The 17,036-nt window shown below is 44.6% G+C and overlaps 3 protein-coding genes across 3 annotated transcripts; 2 read left to right on the top strand and 1 right to left on the bottom strand.

Moving 5' to 3' along the window:
• Nucleotides 1–278: 278 nt before the first annotated feature.
• srp19 (signal recognition particle 19) lies at nt 279–2,944 on the bottom strand. Its single transcript, XM_079370472.1, has 5 exons — nt 2,778–2,944; nt 1,521–1,596; nt 1,293–1,364; nt 1,105–1,213; nt 279–772 (listed from the first exon to the last, which is right to left on the bottom strand). Exons 1-5 carry the CDS (start codon nt 2,813–2,815, stop codon nt 642–644), a joined length of 426 nt encoding a protein of 141 aa, XP_079226598.1. The 5' UTR covers nt 2,816–2,944; the 3' UTR covers nt 279–641.
• Nucleotides 2,945–4,223: 1,279 nt separating this feature from the next.
• On the top strand, nt 4,224–12,205 carry LOC306840831 (serine/threonine-protein phosphatase 2A catalytic subunit beta isoform). Its single transcript, XM_079370392.1, has 8 exons — nt 4,224–4,669; nt 7,127–7,165; nt 8,399–8,569; nt 9,641–9,814; nt 9,945–10,034; nt 10,125–10,286; nt 10,770–10,888; nt 11,412–12,205. Exons 1-8 carry the CDS (start codon nt 4,568–4,570, stop codon nt 11,482–11,484), a joined length of 930 nt encoding a protein of 309 aa, XP_079226518.1. The 5' UTR covers nt 4,224–4,567; the 3' UTR covers nt 11,485–12,205.
• A 475-nt stretch (nt 12,206–12,680) lies between these two features.
• shld3 (shieldin complex subunit 3) lies at nt 12,681–16,280 on the top strand. The gene is made up of 3 exons (XM_079370421.1): nt 12,681–12,812; nt 13,960–14,639; nt 14,759–16,280. The coding sequence occupies exons 2-3, from the start codon at nt 14,022–14,024 to the stop codon at nt 14,963–14,965; spliced, it is 825 nt and encodes a 274-aa protein (XP_079226547.1). The 5' UTR covers nt 12,681–12,812; nt 13,960–14,021; the 3' UTR covers nt 14,966–16,280.
• The last annotated feature ends 756 nt before the right edge of the window (nt 16,281–17,036 follow it).

Genomic DNA, 17,036 nt, shown 5'->3' on the forward strand with positions numbered 1-17,036 from the left:
ATAAAGGTCATTCAGACATTTGTGTGTCAAAATGTATAAATAAAAGGTGAATCTGTATATTACATCACTTAGATGTATGAAGGAAAATGATTTTGTTCTTTTGCAGAAAATCTGTGTAATGTTTGTTCTTCTGTATGAACTTTAGTTGTGTGTTTTATTGTTCTCTGTTTAAGCGTGTACGCTCTCTGATCACACTGAACAGAACTGAACCGCCGGCGGTCATGTACTGATTGCGTGTTCGAGTTCATCCCACGTGCTCCAAAGAACCAAATCAGAAATGTGAGAAAGTGAACGCTTTATTCATCTCGTGTTGGTGGAGGAAAGACAGCGTGAGCTTTGTATTAATATAACATGAACAGAAATCAGTTCCTTCCTCTGCTTCTGTAGGAACAACATGACGAGCTGTGAGCGGGTTTCACAGATCTCGGGTCAGCCGGGGAGGTCAAAAGACTTCAAGGAGAACGGATGTTTTACTTTAATAACCTGCAGCTGAACCAGTTCTGAGGTCACAACGGCATCGAACCCTGAACAAAAAGAAACTCTCCTGCGTGTGCTTACACACACACACACACACACACATTATGACCTCAAATTAAAAACTCTGTTTAAAAATAATAAACCAGAGGGTCGTTTCTGGGGTTCTACTTCTTCTTCTTCTTGCTCTTCTTTCCTCCCTCTCCCTGCTGAGAGCTCACGTCTCCTCCTCCGCTCTTCTGGGTCCGCGTCTTTAGTTTGGGGATCATCTCTGCGACGTAGAACATCACGTCTTTACCTGACAGAATGAGAAAAACAAACGTTACAAAAACCTTGAAAAGGAAAAGTTGTTATTTATTTTTCAGGCCTTTTTGCCTTTATTGAATAGACATTGTTGGGGAGAGGGAGAGAGGGATGACGTGAAGCAAAGGGCCGAGGTCGGATTCGAACCCACGGCCACTTTAACGAGGACTATATCTTCTGCACATGGGGTGAGTGACATAACCGCTAGGCCAAGAAACATACTTTTTCCCCAAAGGAATGGCAAAAAACAAATCATGGCTGACTGGCTCTGGTGGATAAACACGGGCAGAAATCCATCACATCCTCGCACAGATGGTTAAGACTCACGGGAGGTGAACTTCTCCTGACACAGGCTACCGTCAGCTTGCTTCACCTGGACTCTGACTCGACCTCTGAACGTGACGTCCCTGTTCCACTCCCTGGGGTGCATCTTGTTCTGTGAGACAGCCACACGTCGTCAACATCATCTCTCTTTAAGCCCCGACGAAGCGTCTTACATGTCGTGTTGTGTTTACCTCCATGTAGACATTGAGCCCAGCAGCCGTCAGGACGTCTCTGATCTCAGCACAGGACGGGTTCTCCACAGCCTGCAGACACACGACACGTTTTAAAAAAACACAATTCAATCTCCCTTATTTTAATGATCGATAGCATCAAACATAAACAGAAGCTTCAACAAACAACTTCACAACAACCTTCAGTCACATCTCTAAACGAAAGCTGAGACAGAAACAAAGAGTCACCTTCTCTGCAGGGATCCTTCTTCCTTCAGCCAGCGTCTTCTTACTGTTGATGTAGACTGGATAGACACAGATGAACCTGGAACACATCCAACACACACGACAGATTCACAGCTGGATCTTAACTTTCAACTAAAACATCATATAAATGAGTAAATTCATTCAGTGTCCCGACCGACTAATGTTGCTTTTGTTTCTGGTATTCTGACTCGTCACAAGCGGACAGTGATGGACATCTGGCCTGAATGAATGTCTGACTCTTTTTATATGGTGTATGTAACAGAATGGTTCCCGACTTCACAAAACTCTGGGCGACTCCAGACATCAAAAACATGCACAGCTTTTCGCTTATATATTTGTTTTCAATTGTTTTGTGAGTAAACACAAAAAAAGAGAGTCCTGGTCAAGACAGCAGCATAAAAGTTTCACAAAAGACAGAAGCAAAAATCAAATCAACTAATCAGACAAACATATGGATACAGTTGTGATCATTTATCCAGCTTTAAATCCTCTCAGTGGACTCTCGTTTTGCAGGTTAGGATAATGAAGCAAACACTAAAAAGAATATTTATAATCATCTGTTAAACTCCTGACTGAGAAGTAACAACATCAACTTCAAGTTTAATCCCAAACAGTATTTAACCTCCATCTATGAGCTTTAAAACAATGTAATTTGATGAATATTTTGGCACCAAACGGTCCTTCATAATACACGTCATGCTAAGAGGTTAGCGTAGCTACGTCACTGTCGTAGCGACAGAGCGTCAGGCCAAACCTCGTAGAAAAAAACGCTAAATTTAACATATGGCACAGTTTCCTTCAGAGATTACATAAACGTGACTTTATATTGAAGCTGGCTGTAACTGTCTTACTCAATGTGTTATAGTCGCCAACAGGGTTCGTAAAGATGAACATTTAACGAGTTCTCGCGATATTTGAACCCTCTCGCTTCGTCTGTTCACGAACGTTTACGTTACACTGTCGAGGTTTGTCGTAAACCGTGGAGAGCAAAAAAACGTCATTTATTGTTTAAAGCTTAGTATTATATGGTATTTACTATAAGCCGAAGTTAAAAGTGACCTTTAATTGTTTATACTTCTATCTCAGATACTGTCATTAACTGAAACGGGGTTATGAATCCTCGCGTTATCTTAAAGTCTGTGAATCTTAAACGGGAGTTTGGCGACGCATGATCGACTGGCTCAGCACTGTTAGCGTATGCGTGGCTAGACTAACATGTTAGATGTAAGAAGGACTCACCTCTCTTTATCTGCGGGGTTTTCAGATAAATGAGCCATTATCTTTTCCTGGTGGTGTTGTGTTCATCTAACTGCAGGTACTCGACTCCTTCTGGCCGGACAACACGGTTTGATTTGTGCCGTAAAACAGGAAACTGTACGGCTGATCCACATGCGGAGCGCTTGATTTTAGGCACCTAGTGCGCCGGTCTGTTACTGACTGTAAATAATAGACATAATGTAATCACAGATTAGGGTTATAGGGGGGCGATGTCCTTTCAACAGATAATGAAATGCAACGTTGATACTCATTTCGGGTATAATTATCTTATTTATAGAGGGATTTTGCTACATAAGAAATGTGTAGAGTGTATTCAAAGTTATTTTATTTAAACATTTTAAAGGGGAAACAGAGGAATTAAAACGTCTATCTCTTCCTTGAACTTTTACCACAGTATTGCTGTGAATTAATTTTTAATGACCTGATTTAAAAAAATTAAAGATCATTGTATTTCTGTGACGTGCTGCAGCAGAAGACTTGACTTCTTTAAAGCAACAATATGTTGATGTTTGTTTTTGTGTGCTTTGGCGCCCACCGAAGGTCTCAGCCTGCAACTGTCAGCACTTCCAAACTGGTGTCAAGCAGCACCTCTGCGTGCAGTGTTACACGTACCAAAAATAACTAAAATACTTCTATTAAAAGTATGTCAGTATGTAACTCTGACCCCTAGTGTTTAAAATGAGTATTGCAGTCTAAATTCAGAGAGTTGTCCCCCCCTCCTCTCTGGAGTGGATGCTCACACAGGTCAGCATGTGGTGGACACTGTAGCTTCAGTGTTTAGCCAGCTCTGCATGTGGTGGACACTGTAGCTTCAGTGTTTAGCCAGCTCTGCATGGGTCTGTAAAGCTTTCTGCGTTCTAACCTCTCTCCATGTTTCATCTCCAACATTGATCCGAGTTTGAGCAGCTTTCTGCTGCTGGAGCTTATTAGAAACATGCAGAGGCTTTTTAGCTCGGGTACAATCACTTCTATCTGAAGCAGTTCCACTGCCCGCTTCCATCGCTGCAACACCTGTTCACCTGATAACTGCTCTCATATCTGGCAAACCCAGGGGTGTCCAAAAAAGGGGGGGGCCTCAAAGCTCTTACCTTCTCCGGTCCAAACAAATCCAGACTTAATAGTTCTAAAGAAGGAAGACATACTGGCTGCTGCATTGTTGTCAGAGAAGCCAGCACTTCAAAATAGCATGTTTCCTTCATGTCTGATCATTAGTAAACTCGTTAAATCATTTCATTCTCATTTATAAAAATACAACACACAAAAAACGCCCCTATTCAAAGCTGAGTCAGAATTTTACAGAACTGTTATTTTTCTATCGTTGCTGTATTTCTGTATTGTCGCGCTACCGCGTCCTTCCAGGCGGTGTCGCCGGTGAGTTGAGTCTGCGCAGTGCTGAAATGCCCGGATGTTATTGTAGCTAGCTCTCTTAGCAAGTCGGCTAGTCGCTGCGACGCCGCCGCATTCCGCCGCTACGGTCCGTCTCATCGGAGACACTCGACCCCACTGACTTCCTCGGCGAAGATTAACTATTTTTTAACATCGTCATCTTAACATTAGTAGTTTATCATGATAGAGGTTGAGTGAGGTGCTCGTAAATCTCACGTCTTGTAGGTGATTTTCCCAACCGATTTGGCGGGACTAGATCGGGTTAACAATACGACGAGCTAACGGCTAACGGAGCTAGCATCGAGACACAGGCCAGTTTGTTTTTTTATTCAGGTAGCTAACACAGCTAGCTTAGCGCGGCTGTCATGGAAGACAAATCTTTCACGAAAGAGTTAGACCAGTGGATCGAACAGCTAAATGAGTGTAAGCAGCTATCGGAAAACCAAGTCAGGACACTCTGCGAGAAGGTGAGTTTGTTTTTTTATCCGCTCTTTATCTGTTTTTTCCCCGGTGTGGCCTAAAAAAAAATTGCGAAAGCGGCTCTGGCTAATTCCTGGAATGATGTCACGGCAAGGCAAGGCGGCTGTTTTCGCCCCGTTTTTCGACCAGTCATTCTCACGGTTTACCCGCTCTCTTGAGCGCCGCAGCAGTCTGAACAAAGATCGATTGTGGGTATTTTTCTTTAATCCAAATGTTTAATCATCTGTGTTGGAACTATTTAATCATCTCCGTGTTTTCAACCGATGTCGTCTCAGGAAGGACAGGCCGACAAACTGCATCTTTCCAGCTAGTAGTCGGAGCCTGTTTTACTCTCAGCCCATTAGCGCACATTCAATCATCGGGCCTTTAAACTAAAATATACTCAATCAATCTTCTACATGTTGAAGTGATCACAATTAAAGAATCATAATTTAACTTATGATACGTGACGTGATTTGCACCGCGCCCCGTCTTTATCGATCTGCCGTTTTTATTGCATAAACCTGCCAAGCCTGCAGACGTCACTTCATGTTGTAGCTTTACAAAAATAACTCACTGTTGGCCTCCCCTGAATCCTCCACCAATTTAATCTGTTATAACCCCCCTTTTAAAAACAAGATAAAAACACTTTGATATTTTTTTTGGAGAGTCAGATCCTGACGGGGGAGACTGCCTGCCCTGTGTCCGGCTCACAGCGCTCCTCTCCGGCCTTCATTCCCTCGTTTTCCTCTTAATCCCTGGAGAATCACTTTGATTTGGGATGAAACTATTACTTCAGTTCTTTTGCAAAAATAAGACAACTTTATTTCCCTTGTTATTGTGTGGGGATGTGTTTAACATCGTGTGTGGAGGGAATGAATGGAAGAAGATGAAAAGGCCGAAAGATGAGTGCTTGGTGTGTTTGGGTTGAATGAGGAGGACTTAGTGAGCTTCATCGATCAACAGGCCTGCAAATAGAACCAGGAGGTTCATTAGAGAGTCTAATTTAAGGATTAATGCACATGTTAAAGTACCCCCCCCCCCCCTTTTATATAAACTGTGCACATCTTTAAATCTAATTATAATACATGTTAAATTATTCTGCTGACATCTTCAGTTTGAATTTACGTAGTCAGATAAATCTCAGATTTTGGGTACCATTTTTAAAAAGAATAAAAAAAGACAACACATGAAATGTGATGAAAATACACCATAAGTGTGTGTGTGTGTGTGTGTATTGGACAGAAGTGTCAGCTCCTGCCTCCGTCTGCTGCCGGGCTTCGTTCACACGGTACCCGTCTCTGTAACACATCGACATCAAGCTAAAATAGTTCTACAGAGTCGAAGAGCTGCTCTGAAGGTAGTTGACATAAAGTGGGGACTTTGCGTGCTTTCACATTTATTGCCAGTCAGTCAGTATTTCACAGCGTGTTTATTGCACATTTTTATATCACTGTAAAAAAGATAAGATGAGCTGTACAGTTCTCAGAGCCTATGAAAGTTTGATTGGCGTTTAAATGTTGAAGAAATCCCATAAAAAGTGATATATTGCTAGCGCAGTTATGATGAGTCATTTGTCGATGAGGAAAAAAGACAAAATGATCCAGAAATTCAATAATTGGATGTATTGATTGAGCCCTTCGATGAAGCTCAGTGTGTAACAGAAACATGCCTTCTATTAGAGACAGAAATCAGGTAGAGAGAGAGAGAGGGGAATGGCATGCAGGAAAGACGCCACAGGTCATATTCAAACCCAGCCCGTCCGATTGGAGGATGACAGTGCGTGTGTGTTTGTGTGTGTGGGGCGCTTGCAATAACCGCTGGGTTACCAACGGCACACAAAAATGAGCTTTAACTGGATTTTTAAGACACTCTGAGGGGATCAGCATGCTTCCACCCTGACAACCAGCTGAGTCCCACTCGTGAAGGAGATTGCATTTATTTCCCATGAACAAGGACGTCCCAGTAAGCTCGTGTACGACTGTTGCTACACGGGGAAACAAGCTAACGTAAAACCTGACCCAGAGTCAAACCGGTTCAGCAGTCAACTGCTGTTAAAATGTCATTCTATTGATTTATTTCTATATTATTATGGTCTGTTGAACTTGTGATTTGAATGACTTTCGTATTCTTGTCTATTCAAAACGGAAAGGTTAGACACCTGCTGAGTCTTTAACCTTTTGAGTCCGGGACCAAAATAAAGATTTCATTTCTGACCTCCAGTTTTAAAAACATTCAGATGATCTGCAGTTTTCTCTGAGGGGAGTTCAGTCCAAGAACACCACGAAACAATAAAATCACAGATCCATGAAAACACTCAGAACATTCAACAAACACAGTGTGTGTACCCTGAGCCTTTTCAGGCACTACGGTGGCCTGTGAGGTCACTGAGGCTACGTGTGGACGAGCTGATTTACTGTTTGTTTAAAACAGTAATATAATGATGTGTTTTTTTCCCACTCCAGGCGAAGGAGATCCTGACCAAGGAGTCCAACGTCCAGGAGGTGAGATTTCCCATGATGCATCTGAAAGATTAATTGATTTCCTGTAGGGCGCGGCGGTCGGCTGCAGGGTCACAAGCCGGTCTAACATCCAATCAATATCCTGACTGATCCGGAATTTCAGACAGAAGAAATCAAACTGGATATGACGATGACGGAGCGTCTGTTTCTGCTCGATCGACGGGATCAATAATTAAACTGAATTAATAACAAATATAAAAAACTCAGTTTATACTATTTTTATTACATTTGACTTTTTTTAATAGTAAAATCAAAAGTACTTTTGCGAGTAAAACTAGTCAGTCCCAGCTCGACTCGTTCAGGATCGACAGGAAACAGGAAGTGTTACTGCGATCAGAAGACGCCAAACCTTCGTTTGCACCACACGCTTCATTTACACCCTTTAAATGTGTTTGAGCCCTTTAAAGTGGCGTCCACCTCCTTCAGGCTCTGTACACGTGCGGACTAACCACTGGGCCACCGGCGCCGCTTCGTTGGAATACCTGAAGGCGTGATGAGCGGGAGGTTCTCTTTAAACCGGTGAACGCCCACAGCTGAGCGCTCGCGCTGCAGCGGCGAGTTATTTCTGACTGCAGCTTTTTTTTAAAGGATCACATCGAGTGAACTTCAGCAGCCTGAACAATGTGTGGCCTTGTTTACACTGTAAACTGTGTGACACACACACACACACACACACACACACACACACACACACACACACACACACACACACACACACAGAGTTCTTAACATGCCACAGACTCTTTAGGAACACTGAGCGTGATGTGTGTTGAGAGAACGGCCCGGCGTGCGTTCACTGCGGGTCGTTGGGTTTTTACAGGTCTCTAAACTGTTCGCAGCTTGTTTATGTGACGTCGTCATTTCTCACCGTGATAAACACGACAGTTATTCACGTCTCAGACTTTTTACCAGCGTCCGGCTCGTCGGCCCGGTTCAGGGTTCACGTCCAAAAACAAGTTTACTGTAAAGAACAAAGTCAAGGAGAAATCGTGGTGAACGCCTCGTGAGTCTGCGCCGGGACGCTCTGAACGGGATTTCCCCCGAGGGGTTCAAACAAACAGAGAACACTAAATACACAACAAAGAGAAGCTGGTCGACTAAAGAGCGCCGGCGTTCTCTGACCTCGCTCACTGAACGGTAGATTAAAAACCAACGAAGAAGAAGCTCCTGAAGGCGTGCGGCTCGGTGTGACGTTGTTCCCCTGTGTGCGCTCAGGTGCGATGCCCGGTGACGGTGTGCGGCGACGTCCACGGTCAGTTCCACGACCTGATGGAGCTGTTCAAGATCGGAGGGAAGTCTCCCGACACCAACTACCTGTTCATGGGAGACTACGTCGACAGAGGCTACTACTCTGTGGAGACGGTCACGCTGCTCGTCACGTTAAAGGTAAGGTGTGTGTGTGTGTGTGTGTGTGTGTGTGTGTGTGTGTGTGTGTGTGTGTGTGTGTGTGTGTGTGTGTGTGTGTGTGTGTGTGTGTGTGTGTGTGTGTGTGTGTGTGTGTGTGTGTGTGTGTGTGTGTGTGTGTGTGTGTGTGTGTGTGTGTGTGTGTGTGTGTGTGTGTGCGATTGTTCGTCGGAGGTCATGTGCTCTTCAGGAGTTAAAGTTGTGAGAGGAGCCGGTGGACGAGGCGGCGCCCAGAGCCAGTGGGCGTGGTCACGTCTGACTAACAGACGGCTGTGACGGTTTCTGGCTTGTTGCTCGTACTCTTTGAACGCTCGTCACTTTTACATACACAAAGCTTCAGGTCGACCAATCAGGAACCAGTCCTGAGTGACATCACTTCCCCCTAAAGCCATCTCATTGGTTCCCTGGTTCACAGACTGCAGCAGGAGAGTCGTGTGTGCGTCAGTCGACGGGCCGGCTGTGTGTTCAGTGTTGAAAGTTTTACTGTGACGTTTTATTAGCTCGTAAACGCGACACGCAGCGACGTGCCAGCTGACGGCGAGATCCGGATACACAGACGGCGCTCGACACGAGGAGCCGGAGAGGTCGAATGTTTGAACGCGAGAGAGACGTCAACACGTCAGGCCTTCATCTTTCTTCTTCTTCTTCTTCTTTTTTTTATTAGTGATTAAAGACGGAACAAGTCGGAGGATGTGAAAATATGTGTCAACATTTAAGACGAAGCAGGAACCAGCAGGAACCAATCAGTGACGAGACGTTAGCCGGCTGTTTGTCCTCCTCTGCTGATCTTTGACGTTTTATATCAGCTGATTCTGAGACTGTTTTTATGACACACTTCCTCTCGTGTGTGTGTGTGTGTGTGTGTGTGTGTGTGATCTGAAACGTGACATATTTAACCTGAGCGCGTCACAGCTTCAGACTTCCTCAGAAAATAATCTGCAGAGATTTCTGATGTGATGAGCGAACGTTTCATTTATCGTCGTGTTTCTCTGCTGAGCTTTCAGGATCGTAGTTTTAGCTTTTTTTTGAGTTCTTGTGTTTTCTTTGCTTCAGGTCCGTTTCCAGGAGCGAATCACCATCCTGCGAGGGAACCACGAGTCCCGGCAGATCACACAGGTCTACGGCTTCTACGACGAGTGCCTGAGGAAGTACGGCAACGCCAACGTCTGGAAGTACTTCACAGACCTGTTTGACTACCTGCCTCTCACCGCGCTGGTGGACGGACAGGTGTGTGTGTGTGTGTGTGGGCGGGGTCATGGTCACGTGTGCATGCATATTCTGTGATATCATGAGTCTGATTTTCAACATGAACACGTTGACAGATTTAAATACAAGTTTCTCTTTTTCTTGATTTCAGATTTTCTGTCTGCACGGAGGTTTGTCTCCGTCCATAGACACTCTGGATCACATACGAGCTCTGGACCGTCTGCAAGAAGTCCCACATGAGGTACACACACACACACGTTTCATGTTTCTCTTTAAGGATCCGTCTGCTCGTTTTGTTCCGTGTTTGTAACGCCGCGCTCGTCTGTGTCAGGGCCCCATGTGTGACCTGCTGTGGTCGGACCCCGATGACCGCGGCGGATGGGGAATCTCCCCCCGAGGTGCCGGCTACACCTTCGGACAGGACATCTCTGAAACCTTCAACCACGCCAACGGCCTCACCCTGGTGTCCCGCGCCCATCAGCTGGTCATGGAGGTGAGATATATTACCCATCATGCCTCAGAAACAGGAAACGCCACAGGCCCCCCCCCATCAGTGTGTCAGAAAGAAAACAACAACAATATGAACCTGAACATCTACTGAGGGATGGAGATGAAACGATAAAAATAGCACAGCTGATACAACATACAGTCAACGCCAGTCAGTAAAGATTCTTCATGTTTCCATGGCAACCAAACAGAAATAAAACTGTGAGAGTCCATGCAGCAGTTTCCCTCCCACAGAGGCTCTTCACCTCACAGAGATTCACTGCAGCAAACAGCTTTTATCAGCCCTTAAACAGGAAGTTTCACGTGTGTGTGTGTGTGTGTGTGTGTGTGTGTGTGTGTGTGTGTGTGTGTGTGTGTGTGTGTGTGTGTGTGTGTGTGTGTGTGTGTGTGTGTGTGTGTGTGTGTGTGTGTGTGTGTGTGTGTGTGTGTGTGTGTGTGTGTGTGTGTGTGTGTGTGTTTTAATCTCCAGGGCTACAACTGGGGCCATGATAAGAACGTGGTGACCATCTTTAGTGCTCCAAACTACTGCTACCGCTGTGGAAACCAGGCGGCCATCATGGAACTGGACGACACTCTGAAATATTCTTTGTAAGTAGAATTTTTTTTTTTTTTTTTGTCACTTCAAAGATGGCGACCAAAATCCTGCTGAATAAAATCAAACGACAGGAGATGAATTAATTTAAAGGCTCGGCTTCTTTTTCTGGCGTTCCCAGTAAAAGAGCTGGGACTGTTGGTGGACGTTAAAACGCCATGAGAGAGATTTGCGTTTATTTTTTAAGTAGATCGTCTCGTTCAGACGTCGGTGTGTCCCGTTAGCACATCCTCCTCGCTCCGTGTCTGATGATCAGGGGGGAAAATCGTCATGGAGACGGGAGGGGACGTGCAGCGCTTTTACTTTTCAGAGCACGAGCGCTCCCCGTGAGCACAGCCGGCGCCTCGCTGCCCCGAAATAACAGCGAGTTAGACGACGGGCCCGTAACGCCGTTTGTGTTTAATGAAAAACAAACCTGGAAGCGTTTTGAACCAGCGACGTGCTCGATTCGTTTTCACTTCGCTGTATCTGTTTTTCTGGAGTGATGTCATCAATAACGAACCCTCTCTGCCTCCTCAGCCTTCAGTTTGACCCCGCCCCACGCCGCGGCGAGCCCCATGTGACCAGACGCACTCCTGACTACTTCCTGTGAATGTCCAAAGCCACACCTGTCAATCATCTACAAAGCTTCACCCCCCTCCTCCTCCTCTCCCCCCCTCATGCCCCGCCCACTCCCCGCCCTCCTCATCGTGGATGGAAAAGAAGATATTAATAATAATAATACTGTACCAGGGAGAATAGAAACAAACTTTGATTGGCTTTTAACAAAAAGAGAGAAACATAAAGAGCGGCCCCCTCTACAGTCTTGTTTTCAATATGCTGTCTTTAATGCTGTGCTTCTGGGGAAAATACAACACGTACAACTTTGATCTGTTTTCTTTCTTTTCTTGTTTTTGTTTATTACATGTTTGAAAAGCGAGATAATAAAACTACCAACGTGGACCAAATGTGCCATATTCTGATCCTTTTACAACATGTACAACGCATTGCAATGTTTCTTTTTTTTCTGTTTCTTTTTTCTTTCTTTCGTTTGTTTTTTTGTTTTTTTTAGACCAGCACTAAAACCCTACCTACCTGACGTCACCACCACACCACACACACATCTCATGGCATATGTGCTTTTTTCTGTTGCAAGTTAATTTAAAAAAATAAAGAAAAAAAAGAGGAAAAAAAAAAAGTTTGCTTCAAAGTAGTTCAGCTGTCAGTTTTTAGCTGTCCAGGCTGCAGCCGGTGGTCATCTCAGCAAGTATATTACTGTAATTTGAATAAAGACAACAGACGTATGAAATAAAAATGTCCTATTGACAAACTAGCGGGCTGCGTCAGTGTCGTTTCTTCAGCCGAACAAAGCTGGTGTGGAAATGTGCTTTTAAAACAAACGTTATGATCTGATGTAAAGGAAGACGAGACTTTAAACCGTCTGAAGAGCTTTTTATGGGCATGAAGTTACATTTGGGTTCACGGGCGTGTGAGATTTTAAACTTTAAAATGTACAAAAACGAACAGCTGGTTCAGAAAGTTGGATATGAAATGTTTTTTTTTATTTTTTTTTTAGATATAAATGTGAACTTATTTACTTTTTACTCAGGGTTTTTCTACATTTTTAAATACATGAACAGTATCCAAATATGGTGATTTCCACATGAAAGGGATTTACCTTTCGATTGGTGTCAGAGTGAGAATTGAGAAACACAATACAATATAAAAAATATAATTAAGTATACATCACAGAAAATAAAAATCCAAACGTATGCAGACAGGTTAAGACTCATGTTTGAAACCATTTCTCACCTCAATCTGCCCTGTCTTCCTCGAGTTACCTCAAGTATCGCGAGACTTTGCGTGAAGCGCACAGCACAGTGTCTCCATGTTAGCTCGACCGGCTGTGTTGCAAGAGGACCGTGGTCAGGTGACTCAAAGGTAAATATTTTATACTTCTGACTCCATATTAATCTGTTAATGTCTGATTGTAGCTTTTACCTGTCGTTTACGACCATCTAACTCTAAGTTATCAGTATTTAGACACAGCCGGTCGACCGTTGGCACACTAAGCTAAAAACATTAGCTGCCGGTGTTTCGGTGAAAAGAGCGACCGTGTTAACTGGTGACTTCCCTGGTTGTCGTTAAACCAGATGTTGGAGACGTGAGGTGTCCTATTTGAAACATCTGCTTTTGTTTATCACAATGTCGATAAATACTCATCAGATATGTATCTAACGAAAAACCAAATTACAGGTAATTGTGAGTTGAAGGCTTATACGATAACCACGGGCACCAGTTTACACGGTCACAAGTTAAAACGTAACACCGGCGAGGAGCGATTAGAAAACATTACTTGAAAGTATTTTTTCTTTTTGTTCAAGTAATGTTTGCCTTAATGTATCTTTGACAGTCCAGTTGATCACTTAAGATTAGTTTTGATGTGTTTTGTATTCACTGATTTTATCCACATTAAAATAAACCTCACGACATGTGATCTCAGTATTTATCTATAATACACTAAAGGTTATTTTTATATTCGATGTTATTAAATGTAACTGAGTCATCACTGCTTCATTACATTACTGCACTGACTTTATAAACTATTTCACCTTAATGGCTTCATTTGATAGATTGTTATGATAGTGTTTTGTTATTTCAGACCTTCATGTCTCTCTCTCTCTCTCTCTCTCTCTCTCTCACTCTCTCTGTCTCACTCTCTCTCTCTCTCTCTCTCTCTGTCTCACTCTCTCTCTCTGTCTCACTCTCTCTCTCTGTCTCACTCTCTCTCTCACTCTGTCTCTCTCTCTCACTCTGTCTCTCTCTCTCACTCTGTCTCTCTCTCTCTCTCACTCTGTCTCTCTCTCTCTCTCTCTCACTCTGTCTCTCTCTCTCACTCTCTCTCTCTCTCACTCTGTCTCTCTCTGTCTCTCTCTGTCTCTCTCTCTCTCTCTCTCTCTCTCTCTCTGTCTCTCTCTCTCTCTCTCTGTCTCTCTCTCTCTCTCTCTCTCGCACAAACTAAAACTTCCAGGATGTTCAGCTGTTGACGTTTGTGTCTCGTGTTCCCATCATCCCTCGCTTCGTCCAGCTAAAGCCACACGTCATGAGGAGAAGGGCGAGGAAGAGGAGGGGGGCGGAGTCAGTCCTCTGATGGAGGATGTTGTTCTGCACTATCAGCCTGGATCTGCTGCTGCTGGGCTCGACTCTCTGAGAAAGACCACAGAGAAGCTTCTGGAGCCTTTTCCCCGTCGGACTCCTCCAGTTTTCACTCCGTGGTTTCCATCGGACGCAGACCGCCGCCGCCGCCGCCTGCCAATCAGACCGGCCAAACCTGCTCCCGTCATCACCTGCACGGGGGGTCTGCTCATCTCTCACACAGCACGACATGAACGCCAAGAAGCTCAAGTTGAAGGACTCGTTCACGAGAGCGCGACGACGGAAAAATCCACCAAAGATCTTCTATTACTTGAAGATGGTCTCTGCGTCTCAGAAACCCCAAACCACCTCTTCCCCGCCTCGCCGTGTGACGAACCCGAGAGACAAATCAGCAGGTGCTCTCCTGCGAAACGCAAAGACGCCGTCACGGACTCGTCGCCACGTAAACGCTCCTGGAGCGTCTTCACACGGCGAGGCGCTCCGCTACAGAGCTCCCCGTCGCTGTCCAAAGCGTTTCATCACACGGTGTCCAAACACGGGCTCCACCTCCGCCAGAGGGCCAAATGGGTGATCGGCGAGCTCAACTGTGGGGGGACGAGAGACATCGAGCAGGTGAGAACGTGTGGACGCGTTTAAAACGGCGTGTGGTAGCGATGGTGCGCTTGTTTTGTTCGTTCTTTGAATCAGAACGGTGACGTCTCCTCTCCTCTTCTCGCCCTCGTGACCTGCAGGTGTGGCGAGCTCTGAGCAGAGGCGTGCGGAGCTCCTCCGAGCTGCCGGGCTGCAACGCCAACATCCAGAGGGAGCAGGCGGAGATCTGGGTGTTCTGTGACGTCCTGCGGGCCGAGCAGGTCGGACGCTTCCTGAAGGACGAGCTGCAGCTGTCGGGGACGATCGTCCTGTCGGTTCACAGGCGGGGAAACGTCTTCAGCTTGTAGACAAACAAACAGACAGAAGAAACAAACACACGTCTCACTCTTTATTCTTAAACACTGAAGGTTCCTGTTTTTGTTTCCACTCACAGATTCAGATTTTTATTCTGGTTCTGAACACGTGACAGGAATGAACCTCCCTCCATCACAAAGTTTTCTATCCTCTGTTTTTAAAAAAAAAATAATAATGAAACGTTCTCCGTTATTTTCACGATTAAAAGTGAAAATAACACAATTAAAAAGTATTTAATTGGACCAAAGAATTAGAAAAGAAAACACAGACGCGTGGGAGAGGAATGAAAACATCTTAAATTACAAGTTTTTGTGCGATTCAAACAGATTGAGCAGCTCTCTCTTCTTCTGTGGTGTCATTTTAAATTCTCCTTGTATCACAGAGACATTTTACATCCTGGTATCTGCTCGATCCCGCCGCGTGAATATATCTGGATTTTGTCTCGCAGAACTTGAGAGTTTACTGAACTGACTCTGCAGAAGTTAGTGAGCTCGTTGGCTTTTTTTTTTTTTTTTCTCCAGATGATCACACACACACACACACACACACACACACACACACAGCTGACTCTCTCTCTGATGGCCATGCAGGACGATCTCTGGGTCGTCTGATTAGCGGAGACGCCACGGGGTGAATCTCGCGCCTCGAAGGGGAAGTCTAAATATGACGGCCGTGTGACTTTGTTTTTCTATTCACGTAACACAAAGATTATAAAACATGACTCAGCAGAATAACTGTTTGATGCATTTAAAAACAGAAATCAGCTGTTTCTGTTTAAACTGTTTTAATCTGAAATGTGTGAAAACGAGGCCGAGGTTTAAAAATACTGGAATGACGTTTTAATGTGAAGAATTAACCTGATATTTTAACCCAGCTCGGGCCAACACCGAGGCCTTTTTTCCATATTAAATTTAGCTGGTACAGTCGTGACCCCCCCCCCCCCCCCCCCGCTCTAATGAGCGCCTGATGTTTTCCTCAGACGCAGCGCTCCGTATCTTCTCGGCCGCTCGGCTGGAATCAGGTCGAGAGACGGACAAATGGCTTTCCTAAACCGGAATTTGTGTGAAACATAATCAGAGTAAAACCTTTTTTTTTTGTTTGAAATTCATTAAAGTGAGTAAATACACGATGAACTGTCCTCGATCTCTGCAGAGCTGTTTTTAAATATGCAGAGCTTCATGAATATTTTATTAAAATCTACTTAATGAGTGGAGTGACGGTGCTGTGAACTACAAACCCAGATGTTTGTTGTTTTGTATTTCTGTGTGAATCTCAGGTGTAAATAAAGATTTGATATTTTGTATTCGATGAAGTGTGTGATGATTGATGGCATGCAGCGCTGCATGTGATGTGATGTTCAGCAGCAGTCACGTGATGATGACAGGAGACATCCTGCTTCTCACTGACACATAAACACGAACACAGGCGGAAAATGATCCACACACATTATTTTCACTGTGATGCTTCTGTAAGAGCTGAACGAGGACAGAAAGAATATAGCACACCCCCATCACACACACACACACACACACACACACACACACACACACACACACGCACACACACACACACACACACATTCTTTTGTTGCCATGGTCCCCTGTCTTGACAGCGCTGCACTCTGCATTAAAATCTAGGTTACCGGATGTGACGTCAGGGCCCTGCCTCCCTGACCAGCTGTAATCGGTTGTAATCTCACAAAAGACGGTCTCTGCAGCCAAACGGCGACACAAAACCGTGTTTAAAATGGTCACGTGTTCAGACAAAGAACCGGTGACCGTGCAGCCCCTCGTGAATTATCACCAATTCGTCGCTGTGTCTTTGCAACGCATTAATTTTGCATCACATGTGCCCGAGGAGTATTTTATTTTGAAGGGCATCCGGAATTTGCCACGTCCTCGCGTCACAGTGTTATATAATGTTTATAAGATAGCTAAATGTGCAGTCTATGTGGAATATGTGGGTCGTTTTTTTAGATAAATGGTATAAACATTTTAAATAATGAGCATTTTCCTTACAGAAGTTTCAAATGTTTAGATAATATTAGTTAAATTAACTTTACAG

The sequence above is a fragment of the Symphodus melops genome, assembly GCF_947650265.1.
Source record: "Symphodus melops genome assembly, chromosome: 1".
Taxonomy (NCBI): domain Eukaryota; kingdom Metazoa; phylum Chordata; class Actinopteri; order Labriformes; family Labridae; genus Symphodus; species Symphodus melops.

What these genes read in the sequence shown, in the direction of transcription:
- LOC306840831 (XM_079370392.1), top strand. Translation starts at nt 4,568, where the DNA reads ATGGAAGACAAATCTTTCACGAAAGAGTTAGACCAGTGGATCGAACAG. An exon ending in CCCATCAGCTGGTCATGGAG is followed by an intron (nt 10,287 to 10,769) that starts GTGAGATATATT and finishes TTTAATCTCCAG; the next exon opens with GGCTACAACTGGGGCCATGA. An exon ending in GACACTCTGAAATATTCTTT is followed by an intron (nt 10,889 to 11,411) that starts GTAAGTAGAATT and finishes CTGCCTCCTCAG; the next exon opens with CCTTCAGTTTGACCCCGCCC.
- shld3 (XM_079370421.1), top strand. Translation starts at nt 14,022, where the DNA reads ATGGAGGATGTTGTTCTGCACTATCAGCCTGGATCTGCTGCTGCTGGG. An exon ending in GGACGAGAGACATCGAGCAG is followed by an intron (nt 14,640 to 14,758) that starts GTGAGAACGTGT and finishes CGTGACCTGCAG; the next exon opens with GTGTGGCGAGCTCTGAGCAG.
- srp19 (XM_079370472.1), bottom strand. Translation starts at nt 2,815, where the DNA reads ATGGCTCATTTATCTGAAAACCCCGCAGATAAAGAGAG. An exon ending in AACCCCGCAGATAAAGAGAG is followed by an intron (nt 1,597 to 2,777) that starts GTGAGTCCTTCT and finishes GATGTGTTCCAG; the next exon opens with GTTCATCTGTGTCTATCCAG. An exon ending in TCAGGAGAAGTTCACCTCCC is followed by an intron (nt 773 to 1,104) that starts GTGAGTCTTAAC and finishes TCATTCTGTCAG; the next exon opens with GTAAAGACGTGATGTTCTAC.